The sequence below is a fragment of the Schistocerca nitens genome, chromosome 3 (assembly GCF_023898315.1).
Source record: "Schistocerca nitens isolate TAMUIC-IGC-003100 chromosome 3, iqSchNite1.1, whole genome shotgun sequence".
In the NCBI taxonomy this organism is placed as follows: Eukaryota; Metazoa; Arthropoda; class Insecta; order Orthoptera; family Acrididae; genus Schistocerca; species Schistocerca nitens.
This window is the reverse complement of record NC_064616.1, coordinates 774,060,791-774,083,475: the sequence shown is the minus strand read 5'-3', so window position 1 is coordinate 774,083,475 and position 22,685 is coordinate 774,060,791. Positions and strand designations below refer to the sequence as shown.

At 43.1% G+C, this 22,685-nt stretch overlaps 1 protein-coding gene across 3 annotated transcripts in view; it reads left to right on the top strand.

Annotated features, from left to right (window-relative positions):
- Nucleotides 1-22,685, top strand: part of LOC126248778 (laminin subunit beta-1) — a 376,490-nt gene that overhangs the window by 176,848 nt on the left and 176,957 nt on the right. For all 3 annotated transcript variants that reach the window (XM_049950147.1, XM_049950149.1, XM_049950148.1), the window contains exon 3: nt 6,731-6,796. In XM_049950147.1, coding sequence (XP_049806104.1) covers nt 6,742-6,796 — 55 coding nt within the window. In that variant the 5' untranslated portion in view covers nt 6,731-6,741. The remainder of the gene's footprint in view (nt 1-6,730; nt 6,797-22,685) is intronic.

Genomic DNA, 22,685 nt, shown 5'->3' with positions numbered 1-22,685 from the left:
AGAAGTTTGTGGCACAACTTGACTAGAAGAAGGGATCGGTTAGTAGGACATGTTTTGAGGCATCAAGGGAACACAAATTTAGCATTGGAGGGCAGCGTGGAGGGTAAAAATCGTAGAGGGAGACCAAGAGATGAATACACTAAGCAGATTCAGAAGGATGTAGGTTGCAGTAGGTACTGGGAGATGAAGAAGCTTGCACAGGATAGAGTAGCATGGAGAGCTGCATCAAACCAGTCTCAGGACTGAAGACCACAAGAACAACAATATATATATATATATATATATATATATATATATATATATATATATATATATATATATATATATATATATATGACTTACTAAAAACAAATACAAGAAAAGGGTTGCATGGCGCGAGATTCGATCCGGCGACCTTCGGATTACGAACCCGAGCGCTTACCGCTGTGCCACGACGCTGTAGAAAATTATTAATCGTAGAGAGTATTTCACGGCAACGGTTTCATTTAACTGTCGATTTTCTCGACAACGGCTGACAAGTGCATCTTGGTGCTTTGACACATTACACCTCTGGCCATGAGCTTTTATTATGCGCAGTATGAATCGAATCTGAATTTCACAGTTGGCGGCCTCCCCTTGTTAGTGTCAGATCCTCTAGTATAATTTATTTCGTTAGAACGCCGCAACACCTTTTACCGAGACAAGAATCGCTGAACTTCACCATACATTGCTTGTTAAAATTTTCTCTTCGTCATCATTTAGTTTCATCGAACTTCGATTTGTTATTAAATAGAAAGAATCGGTCGTTTGAAATTTTTATCGCCTAATGAAGTGTGGAGGCTCAATTACGCTTTATAATACGCGAAAGTGCTGGCACGTGGTGGTTGTTATATTCAGAAGTTAAAGAAGAAAGTGTTAAAAATTACATTTTAAAGCTCATATCCTTGTTTTGGTCCTAAGCTCACAAAAAAAATTATCGTCTCCCTGAAAAGAGCTCATTGGTCACTTAGTTGGTGTAGAACGGGAACCAGCCAGTCATGTGATTGCACGGGTGAGGTAAGTCATGGACACTAAAGCGGCGTAACAGCAGAAAGGAGCTATCATGTTTGTAATTGCCCATAGCATACCGTAAATGAAGTTTCCCAATTTGTTGGTGTATCAACGCGGACTGTTCAACACGTCAGTCAGGGATGGTGTACCACTCTCACCAATATAACGCTGCGTAAGAGCAGTGATCGCAAAAATATCCTAACCGACAGGTGCTGGAGACGAGTATCGCACTTTGTAAAGGAAATCGGTTACATTCTTACAGGGGTACACGCATACGTTCCTGGTTTGGAGAACACTTAGGAATCCTATTATACCTCGACTGGTCCGCTAAATCACACTCTTGTATTCCCAAAGAAAATATCTGCGGATATTTGGAACAGCGGGTGACACATAACAATCAACATACCCACAATTTGCTAGCTGTACTGGATCTAATCATCAACAGATGGCTTCTGCTGGATATGACATACTTTAAGAAACTTGTGGACTCTTCCTCGCTGAATTGAGGCCATTAACAAGGTTTTCTTAATTTATTGGCTTTCGGGATGTGCCCGCACAGCCATCTTAATAGTGTAATGTCAGTTACGACGATACGAACGTAAGAACAACACAACACCCAGTCCCCGAGCGAAAAAAAATCTCCAAATCTCCCGAGAATCGCACCCAGGTCCCTTCTGGTAGCAAGCCGCAGCACTGATCGCGCAGCTATCGAGGTGGACATATGAAGGTTAGAGGCGATGGTACATGATGTTAGTCACATATATTTAGAGAAGAATACTAGAACATACGCGACTCGAACACGTGTCCTTCGCGTTGTGAGACCTCGTCACAACCACGGTTGTCAGCATACTTCGAAAATGACTGGATCAGTGGAAACATTCTTTCGTGTCTACAATCAGCCCAGCGGTAACCTCGTGGAACAGTGCTACTATCGTGTCGTGGTACGTGACGTCGTGCTTACGTCTACGTCCGTTGAGAGAAATCTTTATTGTCAAGCTATTTAACAATCTCATCTACAAGCAAGCACCAGCACTTCACCTTGCATAACTGTGCTCAGGTCGCTGAGCTTCCGCCTCCACCACGGTCCTGCCGGCCACTGTGGCCGAGCGGTTCTAGGCGCTCAAGTCTGGAACCGCGTGACCGCTACGGTCGCAGGTTCGAATCCTGCCTCGGGCATGGATGTGTGTGATGTCCTTAGGTTAGTTAGGTTTAAGTAGTTCTAAGTTCTAGGGGACTGATGACCACAGATGTTAAGTCCCATAGTGCTCAGAGCCATTTGAACCAATCCACCACGGCCCCTTCTCCTCCGCCTCCCTCCGTTCCTTCCTCCCGCTTTTTACTCTTTCGATTAGCCCTTTACTGCAATGATCATAACTCGAAACTGGAGTATGTACGATGCCTGTTCTGGATCTCTGTATTTATTGGAGTTAACGGTCTTTAACGTGAAATTAGTTCCTTCAAAGCCAGTTCAAAAATTAAAGCAGTCCAAGAATGAATGGGGATTTCAGACGCCCGTGAAGACATTTACATTTATACAGGGCGTACCTACAGTCCGGGAACACTTTCAATTATTTATTGCAGAAGAACTAAACATTGTACAGATGTAATACATATTGCATTTTGAAGGAAAAACTCTGAAAGTCTTTTTTACAAACATTCGATACGTGAAACATGAGTGACCATGCAGACGTCAATACGGTGATCGAATTCTTGCTATGCCCAGCATGGCATCGTCGACTGTGGGAGTCGCTTCCAGTATTTTCTCCCGGAGCTCTGCTACATCACGTGGTAGAGGCGGTACATACACCAGATCTTTAATGTGTCTCCACAGAAAAGTCACACGGAGTGAGATCGGGAGGCCATTCCATGACATGCCTGTCCAAATTCAAATTTGAGTGAAATCTTATGGCACTCAACTGCTAAGGTCATCAGTCCCTAAGCCTACACACTACTTAACCTAAATTATCCTAAGGACAAACACACACACCCATGCCCGAGGGAGGACTCGAACCTCCGCCGGGACCAGCCGCACACTCCATGACTGCAGCGCCTTAGACCGCTCAGCTATTCCTACGCGGCGACATAGCTGTCTCCTTCTGTAGCAAGGCCGACCCATCGATGTGGCAGCTCCGTGTTCAGGTACCCACGAATTTCACGATGAAAATGGGGTGGAGCCCCATCCTGCTGAAAGATGAACGGAGAGTCCGATTGCATTTGAGGCATCAGCCATTGTTGCAACATGTCCAAGAAGGAATATCGCTCCGCACCTGAACTCACCATGTTTGCGACTAGCGCTGACTATCGGCAAATTACCAAACTACACTGTGGCGGTATACATGAAAAAAAAAAAACTTTCAGGGTTTCTCTTCAAAGTGACATAAGTATGATATCTGTACAATGTTTGGTTCTTGTACAATAAATGATTGAAAGTCTTCCCGGACTTAATGTACACCCTGTACTTTACGAATCACAGTGAAATGCGTGACAGGGGGATTTCGTCCCGTTCCAGTCACAGATAGAAGGTGGGAAGAATGGCGACTTGTATACGTCCGTGCAAGCTGTTTTTCCCTGATTTTATCTGTTCGATCGCCTCCGTAACCGATGTCGCTAACGCACGCCTGTGCGATGGTGCTCGACTCTGAGGTACGCCGATTCGAGTTATAGTGATGGATGACATTTTCACCGCTAGCATTTCGCCGGTAAGAGCAGGAGAGTTGGTTGACCAATGTCACCATTCTTTGCGCCAAAGTCCTGGATTAAATTATAAACATCTCTGCAGTGTCTCATGAAGTGTGGGTATGTGAAACTGTCGGTGATTCGTCCGTCGCATGGGAGCGTTAAGCGCGGTGGCTCCCTCGGTGCTATTCGAGAGGCGTAGGCTGTTTGCCGGCACCAGGTTTCACCCTTTCCCTTCTCCCATAATAATAATAATAATAGTAATAATAAACAACAAAAACATAATACTACACTGTACACTAATCCTCTGCATTCACCTACACTTCACATATACATCTACGACACAATTCTCACAGATCCGCAAGAATATGGCCCAACGTGCGTGAAAGAAGAACTCTCTCAAACTAGGCGGCTGAAACCATCCCGTCGGATTTCCAGCCAACACCGCCATACATTTAAACCATAAGTTTAAGCCACACATTTAATTTGAATTTTTAATGTTTAATATCTCTACGCGATGGATACTTAGGGACTAAGGGATGATCTCATTTTCTGCTCAGACAGACGGTTCTTTACGTTTTCTAGACAAATTCTCCCACGATGCTAGACAGCTTTCTTTGGGTGCCGACCAGTCAAGACTTTTCTACCATCTTAGTTACATTCTCTTGCAGTTAAAAAATTCTGTGTCCATTCGCTCGGCCCTTCTTTGCATTCAGTATGTCTCCTGTTAGTTCGACCTCCTACGTGTCGCATACACTTGAGCAATATTCAAGTTAAGGTCGTACAAGGATTTTACATGAAATGTCTTCTGTAGGCGAACTGCTATTTGCCTCTGTGTTACTCTGTCGTAGTCTGTTGTTTGATTTACCTACAGCTCAGCCTATGAAATCGCTGCTCTTCCCTTCTCCCTACACTGTTACTACCAAATACATTATCCGATTGATCAAAAGTAATCGGACGACCCTAAGTCACGAAATTTTTGATCCCGTCGCATAAGTTGTCAGATATTCGACAGCACACAGCAACTTTTTTTAGAAAACGTCGATGCAACACTGAAACAAGTTTTCTAAATTCTAGAACACCATCCGTAATAAGGAAGATACATTGTCAGAAAAGGAAGGAAGGAAGATTAGGTTTTACGTCCCGTAGACAAAGAGGTTATTAGCGACGGAGTCCAATCTCAGGTTGAAGGAGGAAAAGGAAGGATATCGACCCTGTTCTTTTCAGGACCCATCAACTAAGTTTAATTATTAATGCCATCATATCAGTATTTAGAAGTATCTCCATATAAACATATTCTTAGTGAAATGAAAAAAGGCCAAAGACCGAATAAAAATAAAAAACTACGAAACACCTGATCTTTATTCAAATAAGACGTTATAGGAGCATGCATACTGAGTTACTGGCGTGACCTTCCGCGTCGAACATATTCAGTTACGATGTGTTAATCTTATGCTTTGTTTAGTTTGGATCCGATATATAGAAATAATAGCATGTAACTGATTTTCGAGATAGCTTATCCTGTGGAAATCCTCCGCCGTAACTAAAATGTTGCTATGTTTCTTTATTCCGTTTCTCCCAACGGTTCGTGAACAAAACTAAAATTATTAAATGACGACGACGTGAATAGAGAAATCAAAAATTGTAGAGGCTAGACGATCTAGTACAGAACGTCACGGGTTCGAGTCACATCTCTTGTATGAATATGGGTTTCAACTGTATCGTTGCAGTATTTATTCGCTAAGTGACAAAATTTGTAGATAGAAATAAGTATAGACTATACTGAAGAAAAAATAAATATCGATGGGCACTGGCATTTTGAGAGCACAAGATACGTGTGTTTTTGTAAACCGAAATCCATAAAAAATGTTTTGGTTGAAAATGGCATGGAATGTAAATGAATTAACCTCAGTGCTACTGAAGGTCGTTTGCTATTCCATGTGCTGTTCAATCGCATCACGGGCTCAATTTTTAAATGGGTTGGCTGTTGAGTAGGACTATATTGAACGGAAAACTCGCACAAATGTCTACTTTATTAATTTTCCTACTTAAGTGGTTTAGAAGTCTACAAGAAACGCTAAGAAACAGGAATATCCCTTTCACTAATTTATGTTTGAGGTGCACTTTAAAAAGTGCACAGTTTTACAATGAAATGCTTTTCTGTTAGTATATGTATGTGAAGGTAACAAATGTCTTTATCTTAATTTATCGCTTAATTACACTGCATGTCTCCAGTGATTAATTGCCCGTTTAAGCCAAATTATCCAAATTCTGTGTTCGGTCGTAATTTGTACGTATGGTTCGAGTGCTACCCACTGATGGTAGCTCTAGTTTCAACGACTCTCATTAAAATAATATAGGCTGACACCATAACGGGAGTCGTAGCTATACCCAATGATCATCTCTAAAGATTGTCATTTTATGCGGAAGCACAATACAGTAATCACTTTTAATGTGGAGAGAAATTTGATGGCGTGCGCGGCAACTCTCGTGTTTGGGAGTTCAGCTGAAATAGCAGCTACAGAATGCAGTTTGCTCCCACACGGCTTAAGCACGCCTATTTGCTTGAATGACGAGTCATTGCTCTCTTGATTCTATCGTCTCTTCTAACATGTCAGAGCGCCTTTTCTCGTTTCCTTATGGAATAATCGTACAGATACTGACGAGAAGTTTTTAATTTACTTTTCAGCTGAAATGTGCAACATTCATCTCGGAGTACACAACACTGACAACCGAATCCTTTACAAATTACTATTTGGTTCAACTACGGACTGGTATTCTTTCCTAACGACTAAGGAGTCATGTCTCATAATCAATAACACAGCACAAGCCTGTTAACCGTAATGGCGTCTTGTATTCAAGGGGATATAAATGAAGTACATCCAAGTTCTAATATATATATATATATATATATATATATATATATATATATATATATATATATATATATATATATCGTAGCTTACTTGTAAGTTTTGTTCTATTTGTGTGTTTTCATTTCTGGACCTTTTTTGCTGCTTTTCAGGAAGCTCAGCAATGGGTCCCAAGACGGTTGCTCAGATACTGATGTTCCTGTACCTCTGCACATTTAGTAAGTAAACACTGTTGATTTCCTTTCTTTTGTATAGTCGTTATTGAACTTGGTGTGTGTTTCAGTTGTTGCATAATGTTGTCGTTCTTTTCAGAATCTGCAAAGGGGCCATAGTGCTGTATTACCGCAGTTTTTATTGTGTATGGGCACCGTTGGCTTATCGTTGTCCTCAGTTTCATAGTATATGTTGTTATTTGCAGTATTAAAATTAATTGTAATGTAGCCCTGTCACTAAGTGGCTAATTTCTTGCAGACACTGGCTTTAGTATTTTAGTAGTACGACCTAGAGGCAAATAACTATTATTTACGAATCAAAAGCAGAATAATCCTTAAACGTTGTACGTAATTTAAGGGTAATTTGCACTTACCCACAATTAAGTAAACATTTTGGCTCTTAAAACATTTTTGGGATGGGTTGAATATTTGCAAAAAATGCCATAAACTATACCCAACCAGAAGTAACACGTGAAAGAAGTTTTATACTAATTACCAGTAAGGTAATCATGCTAGAGAATGAACTTTTATTTATTCTCAGCATTTCTTCAGTTTTACAGCTGGATACAAAATCGAGCAAGTGAGCTATATGGAATGTGTGTTCAACTTTTCTCATCCTTGCACTAGCGAAACAATAGTACAACGAAAAGAAATCACAAAGTTAATATGATGAGATTGTGGTTTCGTTGAACCAAACCCCCCCCCCCCCCCCCCCCCCCCGTTTGCTTCCTGATGGCCACAATTTTTTGCCTTGTTCTAGTGGTGTCCTTAGATAAGCTATCTATTACGTGTTTTGGGACATCTATAATTTACGCTGCCTCCTTTGAAGACGAGGGCCCATTTTGGGGTCCACAATATCGTGATCAGTGATGTTCCGCGTGGTCCATCATAGTTTCGTTTTATGACCTGCAGTGTTTAATTATGACCTATTAAGACACATCGTAGCTGGATGACCCTTCCGTATACATTTTCCCTGTTTATGAAACCCGTACTTAGGCTTCTCAGATGCCGGCTTCGAGTCATCAGTAGCGATATTTAAATAACTGAGTTTGAGGGGTAAACTAAGGACGGCGCTTGTCATTTGCTGATAAGCTTCAAAGCCGGCTTAGTGTGTCGATGAACTTGTCACAGGAAAGCGTATGTTGGTATAGTGTAGAAGCCAGCGTCACAGAGTACAAACAAATAGTGCAACATTTGAACTTCTGTCTATTTATGTGTGAGTCTTATGTTACGAAAGAGAAATAGTTATTCTAAGATCTCATTCAAATTATTGCACATCACGAGAAGGCCCTACACACTTAAGTTATTCACATGTTTGCAGTTACGTGTTAAATTGTGATGTAATGTTTATTACTTTACTGCTGATGCGAATTTCTGGTTCAATTTATTATTTATTAATTTTATTATTATTTGGTAATAGAATGGATAAGATGAACTTGGGTACCAGAAAGGACTTTTCACTCTGCAGCGGAGTGTGCACTGCTTTGAAACTTTCTGGCAGATTACAACTGTGTGCCAGACCGGGACTTGAACTCGGGACCTTTGCCTTTCGCGGTCAAGTGCTGTAATAGTTTTGGAGGTAGGAGATGAGTTACTGACGCCAAGTACAGCTGTGAGAACGGGTCGTGATGCGTGCTAGGATAGCTCAGTTGGTAGATCACTTGCCCGCGAAAGGCAAAGGTCCCGGTTTCGAGACTCGGTCTGGCATACAGTTCTGAAACTGGGTGCCATTGCCGGCCGCGGTGGCCGAGCGGTTCTAGGCGCTACAGTCTGGAACCGTGCGACCGCTACGGTCGCAGGTTCGAATCCTGCCTCGCGCATGGATGTATGTGATGTCCTCAGGTTAGTTAGGTTTATGTAGTTCTAAGTTCTAGGGGACTGATGACCTCTGATGTTTGAAGTCCCATAGTGCTCAGAGCCATTTTGAGCCTGGGTGCCATTCGCTTTAATGAGTTTGGAAAAAACTGCTGAAAAATTACAGTAAAATTTATGAGTGCACATGTAACTAGTCTCCACCGAATCAACGATATTGCGTCGTGGATTCATGTAATGGATTAGATATGTTCAAAATTCCCTTCGACCTTTAAGAACTGGGTTTTCTGCGGCTTCCATAAACCATTTGTGGATGTTTGAGAGGGGGAGGGGTTCATTCAGAAATAGCTTCGATGATTTCGTGCTTCATTCCTGATTCTCGATCATCTGAGACAGTGCGACGTGTTTACTTACAGCAAAGTTGAAATGACGAACAAACTTCGCTTCTGCTCTTGAACTGAGTAACGAAGAGCCTCTTATACCAATGGAAGTCAGTAACTGAAAGTACATGGGTGTATATTCGTTGCTGGCGACAAATCTCTAGAGGCCGAGTAGAAAATATTGTTATGGAAACAATGTTGTAATAGTGACGGAAATGGAGATGAGAATGGGGAGAGTGGTGCTTGGGCTAGCGCCAACTGGAACGTGAGCCGACGGGCGTGTGAGATCAGCCGGACGCCAGTTCTTCCCAGCGTGAGCTCATCGTGACATGAGCCACATAACCTAAAATAGACACGCTCTCGGAAGTGGCATGCAATAAAAATCCTCGCTCTTGCGCCAAATATTTGAGGAAAATGCATTTTGAAATATTGTTTCTAACCTTTTCAGGAACGTTAACAGTTTATTTACGTATTAATGAGAAGTCAGTCAGAGCTACGTGCGCTGTCTGAGACTCGCGTTGTTGTGCCGCCGCAGTGACAGTCACACTCGTTTCCCCTGTCGAGCCACCATGATCAGAAACAAAAAAAATTAGTTCTGGAGTTGACAAGAGGCTAAAGAGAGGATAGTGACGTAAGATGCCCCGCGGCCTATCCTAAACAACGTTTGTACCTAACTGAACTACTAATCTGAGGACCTGATGGTCATTATGACCACAGCAGAACTGGAGAATAAAATGAGTAATGTGGTCCCTTTCATTGGTAACAATGGAAGTATATTTTTTGTAAATTGTTGAATATAAATGGATCAAGCCAGCAGGCTCCACTTCTGCTGCAGATTATTATTATTATTATTATTATTATTATTACACGATACAACAAGACAATCTTGTTGCTCATTTCATATTTTTAAATGATGACCATCATTCATGATTTTCTTAAATGAAATATTTCTCTTATTAGCATTCTTAAAATGTGTCCCAGGATCATAAAGCAGTGATCAAGGAAGTATTAATTTTATTCCACGCTTATGTAATGACGAAAATACGAATTATTTCGTCAGAAGTATGAAATTTGCGATAACATCGCATAAAGACGATATTTTTATTTAGTTTATAACATGAGGAAATCTCTATAAACGACTTCGGTTTCAGAATGATGCTATTATAATGAGGAAGAAAAGATTATTCCCAGAGGCAGCCTCGAGCTATAACACATTTTTATGTCCGTGTCAAATGAGAGAGGCTTTGGATGCAGTTCCGAGTTGTTACCAGTAAGGCTGCTACAATCTAAGGATAAAATTGAGTGCACTGGTTTATGAATGACAGAGCAGCTGCTGAGAGTTCTTATCACATAAGTTTTCAGTTGGCACGGTACTAGCAATGGGGAAAGTGATGTATTGTGAAGAAGGCGATACCCGGTTGTACCTTTTCATCTTCGACTACAGGCCCGTAAATGTACTGAAGAGGGGAATGAATTTCCTCTCTTCAGTTTCCCACACGTAAGCGTTTCTGTAATGATCGGTTGCTATTTTTAACCCCTAGATCAAAAATGTGACACGCAAACGGCACCTAACAATCATGCAGTCTATTAGTTTAGTACGAGTCTTCTAAAATGTTCTCAAAAACATTGCAGTCGCTGAAACTGTCAGCAGCCTGCATCATAATCAGAGATAAGAGTGATTCTTCAAAATAAGTTGTTGCACACAAAATATATACCAAATATCGTCGTCATGGTATTGAAGTCAGTTGATAGTGTGTGTAGTGTTACATTGTAAAACAGACTGTGAGTAGCGTGTGCGGCGATCGGTATTGAGAAATGAATGAACATTGTAGCACTAGCTTTGCATTTCTTTGCAAGAATGTATAATCAAAACAGTACTGTACACTAGGGATAAAGCGAATGAAGTTGCACTATTTTTCACAGACGTACATCGTATTAGGAAGGACAGAGGATCCTAACTCCAGTCGACCGTTCTGATCTAAGTTTTCCGACGTTCCCCGTAAATTAGTTCAGGCAGAAGTCGGAATGGTTCTTAAAATAAGACTCCCGCCGACTACATTTCCCATCCTTGTCAAAATAGACGTGTAGGTACGTAAATTCATGTGTGTATGGTTCCTACTATAAGACCACACGCGACGTACCCGTCCTATCGTTGTCGAAATAGACAAAAAAAATGTTTCGATAGCAGTGAAAGGTGGGCTATAAGCCGTAGACACAAGAAGAGGAGCCGGCCGCGGTGGCCGTGCGGTTCTAGGCGCTGCAGTCCGGAACCGCGGGACTGCTACGGTCGCAGGTTCGAATCCTGCCTCGGGCATGGATGTATGTGATGTCCTTAGGTTAGTTAGGTTTAAGTAGCTCTAAGTTCTAGGGGACTGATGACCTAAGATGTTAAGTCCCATAGTGCTCAGAGCCATTTGAACCAAGAAGAGGATAGAGGCTTCTGATGATCCTGCTGTAGAAGAATGATGAAGATTAGATGGGTGGATAAGTATTCTGACGAACAGGTACCGAATCGAATCAGGGAGAAACGAAATTTGTGGCTCAACGTAACTAAAGAATGGGTCATGATCTGTTGACATGACATCACGTGGTATCAAGGAACAGTTAATTTGATAAAATAGAGCAAATTGGGGAGGGGGGGATGTAAAAATTGTAGAGGAAGACCAAGACTTGAATACAATGATCAGGTTCAAATGGATGTAGATTGCAGAAGTTGTACAGAGATTAAGAGGTTTGCACTGGATAGACTAGTTTGAAGAATTGCAACAAACCAGTCTTCAGGCTGAAGACCACACCAATAATAACAGCAACAAAAACACCAACGTAATGTATTTCAGTATAATCGTCTAAGAAAATGATAATTGTTTTAAAGTTAAGCAAACTCGTGAAAGAAAAAGTGGAAACAAGAAGAATAAAAACACGACTTAACGGTCACGTCGCAGCCGCTGTTATTACAACCGATAGATTTCTGATATGTAATTTATTAGTCGTAACAATGATGTATGACACATGCAAAATTTGGTGTGGATGGTGTTTATGAACAATGATTGTTCGGTCACAAGTGGCCAGATTTTCTCAGCCGAGCTTGCCTAGATATAAGTTCAAGCTGGAACATTGTTACCTGTTTCCATGGATGGAAATACTGAGGTAGTTTCGCTGTTGTTTCCACAGAACTGTTTATCAACAATGTTTGTGTTGTGTGGTTGAGAATTCCAGTGCAATGCAGTGCAAAATAGTGTCATGAATACGTGAACCAAAACAGTTTTTTATCGCAAATCTGTTTCAGTCTGTTCAATAACCGGTTTCGATCGTTATGATCATCATCAGATTGCTCTAAAAACAATATGCGTATTTATGAATAAGTGCACTATGATAAGTTATAACAGTATAATAAATAGCGTCGATTTACGTTATCTGAGAAGCATCAACATATCTGTCACCTTAAACTTAATAAAAGAAGCAAATGAAATTTATAGCCGTGATTGGTATCGCCACATAAAATAAAAACGTCGTAACAGTGTGATTAACACTGTGACTAACATTCATGGTCCGTTATGCAGGGCCATCGTTTGAACACTGCGCTTACAGGTGCAATACAAGCCTCTGAAGAGGGTTGGCCACTTGGTGTCGCTGACCGTAAGGACAGTTCAGAATGGCGGGTTACGATGCCAGAGACAGGATATTTAAAATTCTACTTAAGCTAAAATAGGGTGGGTTAAGAAAGTAATGAAAAAAGAGCTAGAAAATAAAATTGGGTCCACAGTAAAATATTAGTTAAAATTAGCATATAAATGCTACCCCTCGAACGAATATAGTACATAATGAAATTAATTGAAAGCAGCGTACAGAGACACGAAAAAAGCCACAGGCACGACGATTCCGCAAAAACAGAGCCAAGATACGTGGGCGGTTCAAAAATGGTTCAAATGGCTCTGAGCACTATGGGACTTAACATCTATGGTCATCAGTCCCCTAGAACTTAGAACTACTTAAACCTAACTAACCTAAGGACATCACACAACACCCAGTCATTACGTGGGCGGCTCGGGGCGAGGGACAGAAGATAAACGAACATAGTCAGGATATCAGGAAGTGCAAGACCTGCAACAGCCTGTCATATAGTGAAAAACAGGCGTTCGTGTAAATTTGTTTTGTTCATTCAGAATTTTAGGGGATGGTTTTCCTTATACCCACACATCTCCATTTCCTCCCCTAGGTTTAACAGGCGGACCTCTGGCGCACTGTTCGTTACAGTATGCTTGTGTTCAGCACGGAGTTGCTGACGTTGATTTGTACGTCGCCTCGGGACGTAAGTTTGATACTTACCCACTATTAGTGAAACTGTTTTATGTGAACAGCAGCAATTATAGTGCAGCATTGAGAGTGTATCGCCGAATGAAACGTCTGAGGAGAGGCCTGATGTCATTAAGTGGTATAAAGAAAATGATACTGAAATCCGAAAACACATTTCGTAACAACAGCAGTACGATGCCGTCTTGATGAGGGCGACATGATCACTTTGACGGTAACAGCGATCTGGTGTTTTGAGAATACTTGGAAACCAAAACAGTCTTTGATCGCAAATCTCTCTTATTCCGTTCAGTAATCGGTTTCAACAATTATAGTCATCATAAGATTGCTCTAAAAAAGAATAGACATGATACATGATCAGTAAGAGCATTATCATTATTTACAACAGTATAATTAGTAGCGTTAATTCTTGTTATCTAGAAGTATTTAACAAATAAAGCACCTGTCTCCTTAAACTTACAAGGGGGAGCCACAACGTTGGGATCACGAATTTACTTTAAACTTTGTACACCTTTAGTACGCCGTTAAAACAACATAATGTGCTAGTAGTAAGGTGCACTTAGCCGGCCGGGGTGGCCGAGAGGTTCTAGGCGCTTCAGTCAGGAACCGCGCGACCACTTCGGTCGCAGGTTCGAACCCTGCCTCGGGCATGTGAGTTTGTGATGTCCTTAGGTTAGTTAGGTTTAAGTAGTTCTAAGTTCTAGGGGACTGATGACCTTCGATGTTAAGTCCCATAGTGCTCAGAGCTATTTGAACCATTTTTGTTCTTAGGCCGCCCAATCAGACTTTTTCCTGGTACCTCCATCTCCAAATACGGACGTGGAGTTAGTTGCATGCATTGGCTTCACATGGTCACACCACTTCAGTCTCGCAGCGCTCATTCTTTTCTCCACGGTCAAGATCACCTACAGGTCTCTCCTTATATTCGTTCCAGACTCCTTCACTACTGGGATTTTGTAGAGCTGAGCAAAGGAACTACGTTTCACATGCTTGTATCTGACACTCTTATTTATTACACAGGTCTCCAGAATGTACGTCATTGGCAGGAGTAGGTTTTACACATGGTCTGTTTCGCTCTTAAAGGCACTCCCTCGTCCCAGATTAGGTTTCGTACTTAGTGGAAGAAGCTGGATCCCTTTGCTACTTGATTAAAACTTCTAGTTTGGTGCTTCCATCACGTGATATGACACTACCCAAACAACTGAAACTTTTTACATATTCAACCTACTCTCCTTCCAGTATGATGTTACAAGCTGTAGGTGCCCTACTCATCTTTGCCGCTGTGTTCCACTTACTCACAGTCAACTTGAATTCCTTAAATTTTTTATTTTAGTAATCCAGTCTCCTCTGAACTTCCAATTCTGTCCCCAGATGCCGATGTCCTTGATTTCTTTCATCACTGTATCCATAAGTGTGATGAAGAGTAACGGGGAAAGGGAACTGCCTTGTTGAACACCTCTTTTTGTCGTAAACCATTTTAATCTTCCGCCTCCTCCTTGTACACTGCTTTCACAACCTTCATGATACTTTTTCTAAACCCTTGGCCATCTAGAGTTCCCACCTCGGTCACTTTCGTTTCTGGCCAAGCCCTGCATATATCATAAATTTGGATGAAATCGGTGATGACGAGTAGGTGCGGTCCCCTTTAAAGTCCATTCTACAACCATTGGAATTGTGAAATACGCTATGTAATGAGAATAGTTCTGTACTGCCGTCAATTCACCTGTGTGGTATACAGTGAGGTGATAAAAGTCGTGGGATACCTCCCAATGTCGAGTCGGACTTCCTTTTGCCCGGCATAGTGCAGCAGCTCTACGTGGCATGGACTCAACAAGTTGTTGGAGGTCCCCTACAGAAATAGTGAGCTATCTGCCTCTATAGCCTCCATAATTGCGAAGGTATTGCCAGTGCAGGACTTTTTGCACGAATTGACCTCTCGATTATGTCCCTTAAATGTTCGATCTGATTCATGTCGGGCGATCTGGGTGGCCAAATTATTCACTCAAAATGTCCAGAGTGCTCTTCAAACATATTGCGAACAATTGTGACTCGGTGATATGGCACATTGTTATCCCTAAAAAAATTCCATCGTTGTTTGAGAACATGAAGCTGATGAACGGCTGAAAATGGTCTCCAAGTAGTTGAACATAACAATTTCCAGTCAGTGAGTGGATCAGTTGGACCAGAGGACCCAGTCTATTCCATGCAAAAACAGCACAGACTATTATGGAGCCGCCACCATCGTGGACAGTGCGTTGTTGACAACTTGAGTCCATAGCTTCGGAGGTCTGCGCCACACACGAACCCTGCCATCAGCTCCTATCAGCTGAAATCGGGACTCATCTGACCAAGCCACGGTTTTGCAGTCATCTATGGTCCAACCGATACGCTCACAAGCCCAGGAGAGGCGTTGCAGGCGATGTCGTGCTGTTAGCAAAGGCACTCTGGTCGGTCGTCTGAGGCCATAGCCCATTGTCACCAAATTTCGCCTCACTGTCCTAACGGATACGTCCGTCGTACGCCCCACAGAGATTTATACGGTTATTTCACGCAATGTTGCTTGTCTGTTGGCACTGCCACCTCTACGCAAACGCCGCTGCTCTATCGATAAGTGAAGGCCGTCGGTCACTACGTTGTCCATGGTGAGAGAATGCCTAAAATTTTGTATTCTCGGCACACTCTTGACACTGTGGATCGCGGAATATTGAATTCCCTAACGATTTTCGAAATGGAATGTCCCGTGCGTCTAGCTCCAACTACCGTTGCGCGTTCAAAGTCTGTTATTTCCCGTCGTGCAGCCATAATCACGTTGGAAACCTTTTCACATGAATCACCTGAGTGCAAATGACAGCGCCGCCAATATGCTGCCCTCCGTATATATGCATATCGCTATCCCATGACATATGTCACTACAGACTAGAAGGAAACCGTTGTGGAAGAGCGCTGGGGGTAAAGCGGAGACGGCTGAGACATGGCTGTGTGGTCGCAGCGGCCCCAATTTGGCGGAACCGGAACGCCCCCGCACACTTGTTGCTGTGTAGCCAGCCGTGCGCTTCTGCTCGCGCTCCTAGCGCGGTGCGGTTGGCGCTGTATGTTCGGCACCGCTGCAAGATGGCTACCGTGGTAGCGGGTGTTGCGATCGCTCAGGCACCCTATTGCACCTCAAGTGGGCTTCTTAATCGCCCGTTCTTAAACACTCGGGAATAGCGGGTGAAACGTGGTAATCACTATCCTCGCAGTTTCGTGTGATTTCATCCTTGTTAGGCTGACGGCACTGTCAGAGGCGGATGACAGGACAGAGGTGTAGACAAGGGCGCCCATGCGATAGTTTGCGGGGGCGGGGGGGGCTAGACCTGGGGATGTGAAGTATTTTTAATATAAGTAGCCATAAAAAAAGTCCGTTATGAACCTTTCAAAAACATGCGTAATACCGACTTTTAAATGATTTTCTCGAAAGAAAAGCATTTGAGTACACACTGCATTTTTCCTTTGCACTGAGTGAGTTTGGGGAGGCCGCTCACCCCCCCCCCCCCCCTCCCCCATCCGTCCCCGCCACCCCCTTACTACGGGCTGTGTGCGCCCCTTGGTTCATGGGCTCATGGCACCCTGTTTCCCTTAGGTGGAAGATTCAGCAGTGATCGGTGGCATGAAGATGTACAGCGCAATGGAAGCTACTACATAAAAGACACATGTGTGTCCATATAATATGTGACCCATAATTGTAAATGTGTCATGGTGATATCTCCGTTGGCAAAAGATTCCGTATTAGTCCGCATTCCGATCACCCCGAGGGAACTTCCAAGGGCGAGTGACCACGACGCAAAGACTGAATAATGAACGAAAGGGTAGTATTGCGAGAGTTGCGGCAAAGGAACGTCAGATGTCTGAATGTGGCAGGAAAACTTGAAAATTTGAAAAGGAACATGGCAAAGGATGAATGAAGTGAAATGGAAAGTAGATTAGGATTTCTGGTCAGACGAATATCGGCAACAGTAGAAAATGGTGTAACTGGAATATGTTCTGTACGTGTAGAAGATAGGGCAGACGGTAAGTTACTGTGAACATTTCAGTGGTACGTATATTCTTATCAGAATAGACAGCTAACGAACGTCAACAATAGTTCATATGTACATACCGACGTCACAAGAAGAAGAGGTAGAGAAAGTATATGAGGATATTGAATGTGTAATTCAGTTTGTGAAGGGAGATGAAAATCTAATAATCTTAGGCGAGTGGAACGCTGTAGTAGGGAAAAAAGCAGACTTTCGGAAAAAGATCATCCACACAATTTCGAAGATATGAAGAGCAGACAAGTGCGAGAGTTTAACAGCTTATGCATCGAAGTTGCTTACAAGAAAAGTATGTAGAAGAATGTAAAAGAAAATCGGACGATTAGTTTGACTTCAGGAATGCAGAGCCAGTTCTCGTGACGCTTTTGGTAATGGAAGGAAGACTTAAGAAAAATCAAGATATTTTCATAGGATGTATCGATCTAGAAAAAGCGCACGGCAACGTAATTTGGTATAACATGTTCCAAATTCTCAGATAAATAAGTTTAAGCAGTAGTCAAATACAAGTAATCTACAACATGTACAAGAACCAAGGGGGACTAATGAGAATGGAAGACAAGAACGAAGTGCTGCAGTCAAAGAGGGTGTAAGACAAGGATTCACACTGTCCCCCTCCTTTTCAATCTGCACATCGAACAAGCAATGAAGGAAGTAAGACAGATTCAGGAGTGTGATTAGAATTCAGGGGGAAGGGACAGCAATGACAGGATTCGCTGCTGACATTACTATCTTCAGTGAAAGTGAGGAACTACTACCGGACCTGTTGAGTCTGAACAGTCTAATAAGCAGAGAAAACGGAAGAAAGATGAAAGTAATGAGGAGTGCCAGAATGAGATTAGTGATGAACTTTACATCAAATTTGGGGATCACAAAGTGAAGGAATTCTAGTATCTTGGAACAAAATAATAAATAATAGACGAAGCAAGGGAGACATAAAAAGCAGAATAGCACTGGCAAAGAGCATTTCTGTCAAGAAGATATCTTCCAGTATCAAACATTGGCATTAATTTGAGGAGTAAAGGGTGGGGATAGGTAAACTGTCATTACTTGTGCCAGTTTTACTTTAGGAATGATGTTCAGACCGTCTGCAGCAGGATCTTGTAGAGCTGTGACTAAAAACGTTATAGGCTGCAACAGCATGATACTTCTATAGTCTCGTGAAAAACGAGGTGTTGTCTGTTACGTTAATGTCACTCTGGGAAAATTACGGATATGGCACATACGTTCAAGCCAATAATTTATCTTGGGATCGTAGTTTTTCGCGATGATCTTGAGAAACATTTTTTACCGCGCGGGGTCTGAGTTGACAAATCAGGCTTATGATGACGACGGAGAATGCCCTCGGAAGGTTGACTTACATCTCAGATCCAGTGCGGCAAGAAAACCGTGAAACGTTTATCCAATAATTTATCTTTTCGAAAGCTACGTGTATATACTCGTAGAAATGGAACTGGCGATCTACCACATGGTTGATGCTTCAGTGCTCATGCCTACTTCTTGAAATTTTGCTCGCTGAAATATTGTGCTCTCACTATTCGTGGTAATCCTCTGGTTGTTCCATTAACATCTTCTTTTGAGGAACAACTTAAGATGCGTCTTTCAAACTCACTTCTTCTTGTTGTTGTTTTATTTTATTCTCAGTTCATACATGGGTAAACCCGTATAATCTTTTATACGTCAATTGATTTTAAAAACAGATTTTGGCATACTGTACCTATATGCAGCAATTATAATGGAGATGGCAAAGAAAAGTTCCGTACATCGTATTGTAAATATACTCTAACTGATCAAAGTATCGGGACACCCGCATGTAATGCGGAATTGACCACCAGATATCACAAGAGGCGGACCCCCGTGAGTATAAAAGGAGGAAGGAGTGGTGTGTTCTCATTAGAAAAGCAATGACAGCCTAATGGGTTTGTCAGAACAGCTTAGACTTCGAACGTGGACTAGTTCAAATGGCTCTGAGCACTATGGGACTTAACATCTGAGGTCATCCGTCCCCGAGAACTTAGAACTACTTAAACCTAACTAACCTAAGGACATCACACAACACCCAGTCATCACGAGGCAGAGAAAATCCCTGACCCCGCCGGGAATCGAACCCGGGCGCGGGAAGCGAGAACGCTACCGTACGACCACGAGCTGCGGACTGACGTGATTATGATGTACTGACGGACAGGGATTCTCGAGCATTGCGGAGGGTGATGTAAAAAGTCGCATGAAATCAACGGAAGGGATCACTTGTGAGTGCTAGCAGCGGTCCAGCTAGTACAATGAGTGTTCAAAAAAATGGCTCTGAGCACTATGGGACTCAAATGCTGTGGTCATCAGTCCCCGAGAACTTAGAACTACTTAAACCTAACTAACCTAAGGACATCACACACATCCATGCCCGAGGCAGGATTCGAACCTGCGACCGTAGCAGTCGCACGGTTCCCTACTGCGCGCCTAGAACCGCGAGACCACCGCGGCCGGCTTACAATGAGTGTGCATAGAGAGTTAAAAAGAATGGGGTACAGTGGTAGGGCAGTTCCTTATAAGCCACACATTTCTGTAGTCAATGCTAAGCAGCGCGTGAGGTGGGTTTGGGCAATGCCTGGAGAACGCTACATGCTATCATGTGTAATGCCAACAGGGAAGTACTTACGAGGTAGTGTAACTGTACCGGTTTTTTTTACATGGGTAGTGTGTGGTCATCTCATTACGCTTAAGAAAACGCTTAATGCGGAAGGATATGAATACTTTTACAGAATTTTGCACTGCGTACAGTAGTGGATGATTGTATCAGCATGACAATGCACCTTGTCATTTTGTAAATTTGTGGTAAGGTCTTATGGGACCAAACTGCTGAGGTCAACGGTCCCTAAGCTTACACACTATTTTATCTAACTTTAACTTACGCTAAGGACGACACACACACACACACACACACACACACACATGTCCGAGGGAGGACTCGAACCTCCGATGGGGGGAGCCGCGTGGACCGTTTGAAGACGCCTTAGACCGCGCGGCTACCTTCTTATAAAGTAGCATTTCTGAAGCAATTGTTTGTGGACAATTACATTCCCGAAATGGACTGACTTACCCAGAGTCTCAACCTGAATTCAGTGGAACATGTTTGGGATGATTTAGAACGTCGACTTTGCTTCAGATCCCGGCGTCCAAAGTCACTACCTCACTGGTTTTGTCTCTTGAATAAGAAGGGGCTTCCATTCCTCCACAGACATCCAGACACCTCACGAAAGTGTCCCCCGACGGCGTGTTGAAAAGCAATGCTTTTGAATTTTTATGTGAAACTTTTAAACCTTTTTAAATAAAACAAACATCGTTAACAATATAAATGTTTATTCATGTCTACATATTTATTTCTTAACGTAGTCACCTCGCCGGCAAACACATTTCATCCAACAGGAGACCAATCCGTTCATACCGTCACTGTAGAATGTTTGACTTTGTTCACAGAGCCACAGCTTGATCTCTGCTTTCACTGTCAAAGTGAAATCCTTGGAGTTGTTCTTTAAGTTCTGGAAACGTATGAATATCGGATGGTGCCAAATCGGGACTGTATGGAGGACGATCGATTTCAGTGAACCCAATGCGTCAGATTGTTGCAGATGTCGCAGCGCTCGTGTGTTGTCTGGCATTGTCATGCTGAAAGAGAGAATGCTCCATTCGTGGACGAACTTTAGGAATTCCAAACTCGGTTAAGCACTTATGTGAATGCGTGGTGTGTGTTGTTTCGGGCCAACCGGTGTGGCCGTGCGGTTCTAGGCGCTTCAGTCTGGAACCGCGCGATCGCTACGGACGCAGGTTCGAATCCTGCCTCGGGCATGGATGTGTGTGATGTCCGTAGGTTAGTTAGGTTTAAGTAGTTCTAAGTTCTAGGGCACTGATGACCACAAATGTTAAGTGGCTCTGAGGACTATGGGACTTAACTTATGAGGTCATCAGTCCCCTAGAACTTAGAACTACTTAAACCTAACTAACCTAAGAACATCACACACATCCAAGCCCGAGGCAGGATTCGAACCTGGGACCGTAGCGGTCGTGCGGTTCCAGACTGTTGCGCCTAGAACCGCTCGGCCACTCCGGCCGGCAGATGTTAAGTCCCATAGTGCTCAGAGCCATTTGAACCATTTGTTGTTTCGGACATGTCTGAAAGAACAGACACCACGCGTTCATGTAATTGATTCGCCTCGAATCCTGCCTCGGGCATGGATGTGTGTGATGTCCTTAGGTTAGTTAGGTTTAAGTAGTTTTAAGTCTAAGGGACTGATGACCTCAGATGTTAAGTGCCATAGTGCTTAGAGCCATTTGAACCATTTTTGATTCGCCTCGATGGGCAATGGGTCCAACTTCTTCAGTGCGGATGCACAATTACGCCCGACCTCCTGCAGGAGTCTCAGAGTAGCGAGCATGTAGCGAATGGTTCAAATGGTTCAAATGGCTCCGAGCACTATGGGACTTAACACCTTAGGTCATCAGTCCCCTAGAACGTAGAACTACTTAAACCTAACTAACCTAAGGACATCACACACATCCATGCCCGAGGCAGGATTCGAACCTGCGACCGTAGCAGTCCCGCGGTTCCGGACTGAGCGCCTGAACCGCTAGACCACCGCGGCCGGCTGTAGCGAATGGACAGGGACTTCGGGTAGATGGGCGCTCGGTGGGAATTTGGGGCGGCCGTGAAGCTTGCCGAGATAGTCCGCGCAATTTCGATAAACATTAGGTCCCGGGTGGCGCAGTGGTTAAAGCAACTGCCTAGTAAGCAGGAGACCCCGGGTTCGAATCCCGGTCCAGCACACGTTTTCATTCGTCGCCGCTGCTTTCGCGTGATATCCCGATGCAGCTGACATCAATACTGCCTTACTTTTCCTCCCCCCCCCCCCCCCCCCACCTTCAGTTAAACTGATTGAGCACGCTGTTTCTCACCCACTGACGTAGCATACTTTAGATCAAGTAGTATACTTGTTACGCTACGAAAATTGATTCCCAAAGGCTTTCGATTCATCGGTTACCTTTACTGTTCCCAAAAAATATAATCCAGACACGAAATCCCTCATTTTTGTATCCCCCGACCTAGACACTGCCTGTGATCGTACATGGCATTCTGGCCTTCTTTTCAAACTTCAGACACACGCACTTCCAATTAACTACATCCGTCTTATTGTATCATTCCTATCTAATCACCATCCTTTGTCACTACTAACAATACCAATCCCCGTACATTCTACGCTGAAGCGCCAAAGAAACTGGTATGGGCATACGTATTCAAATACAGAGATACGTAAACACGCAGAATTCGGCGCTGCG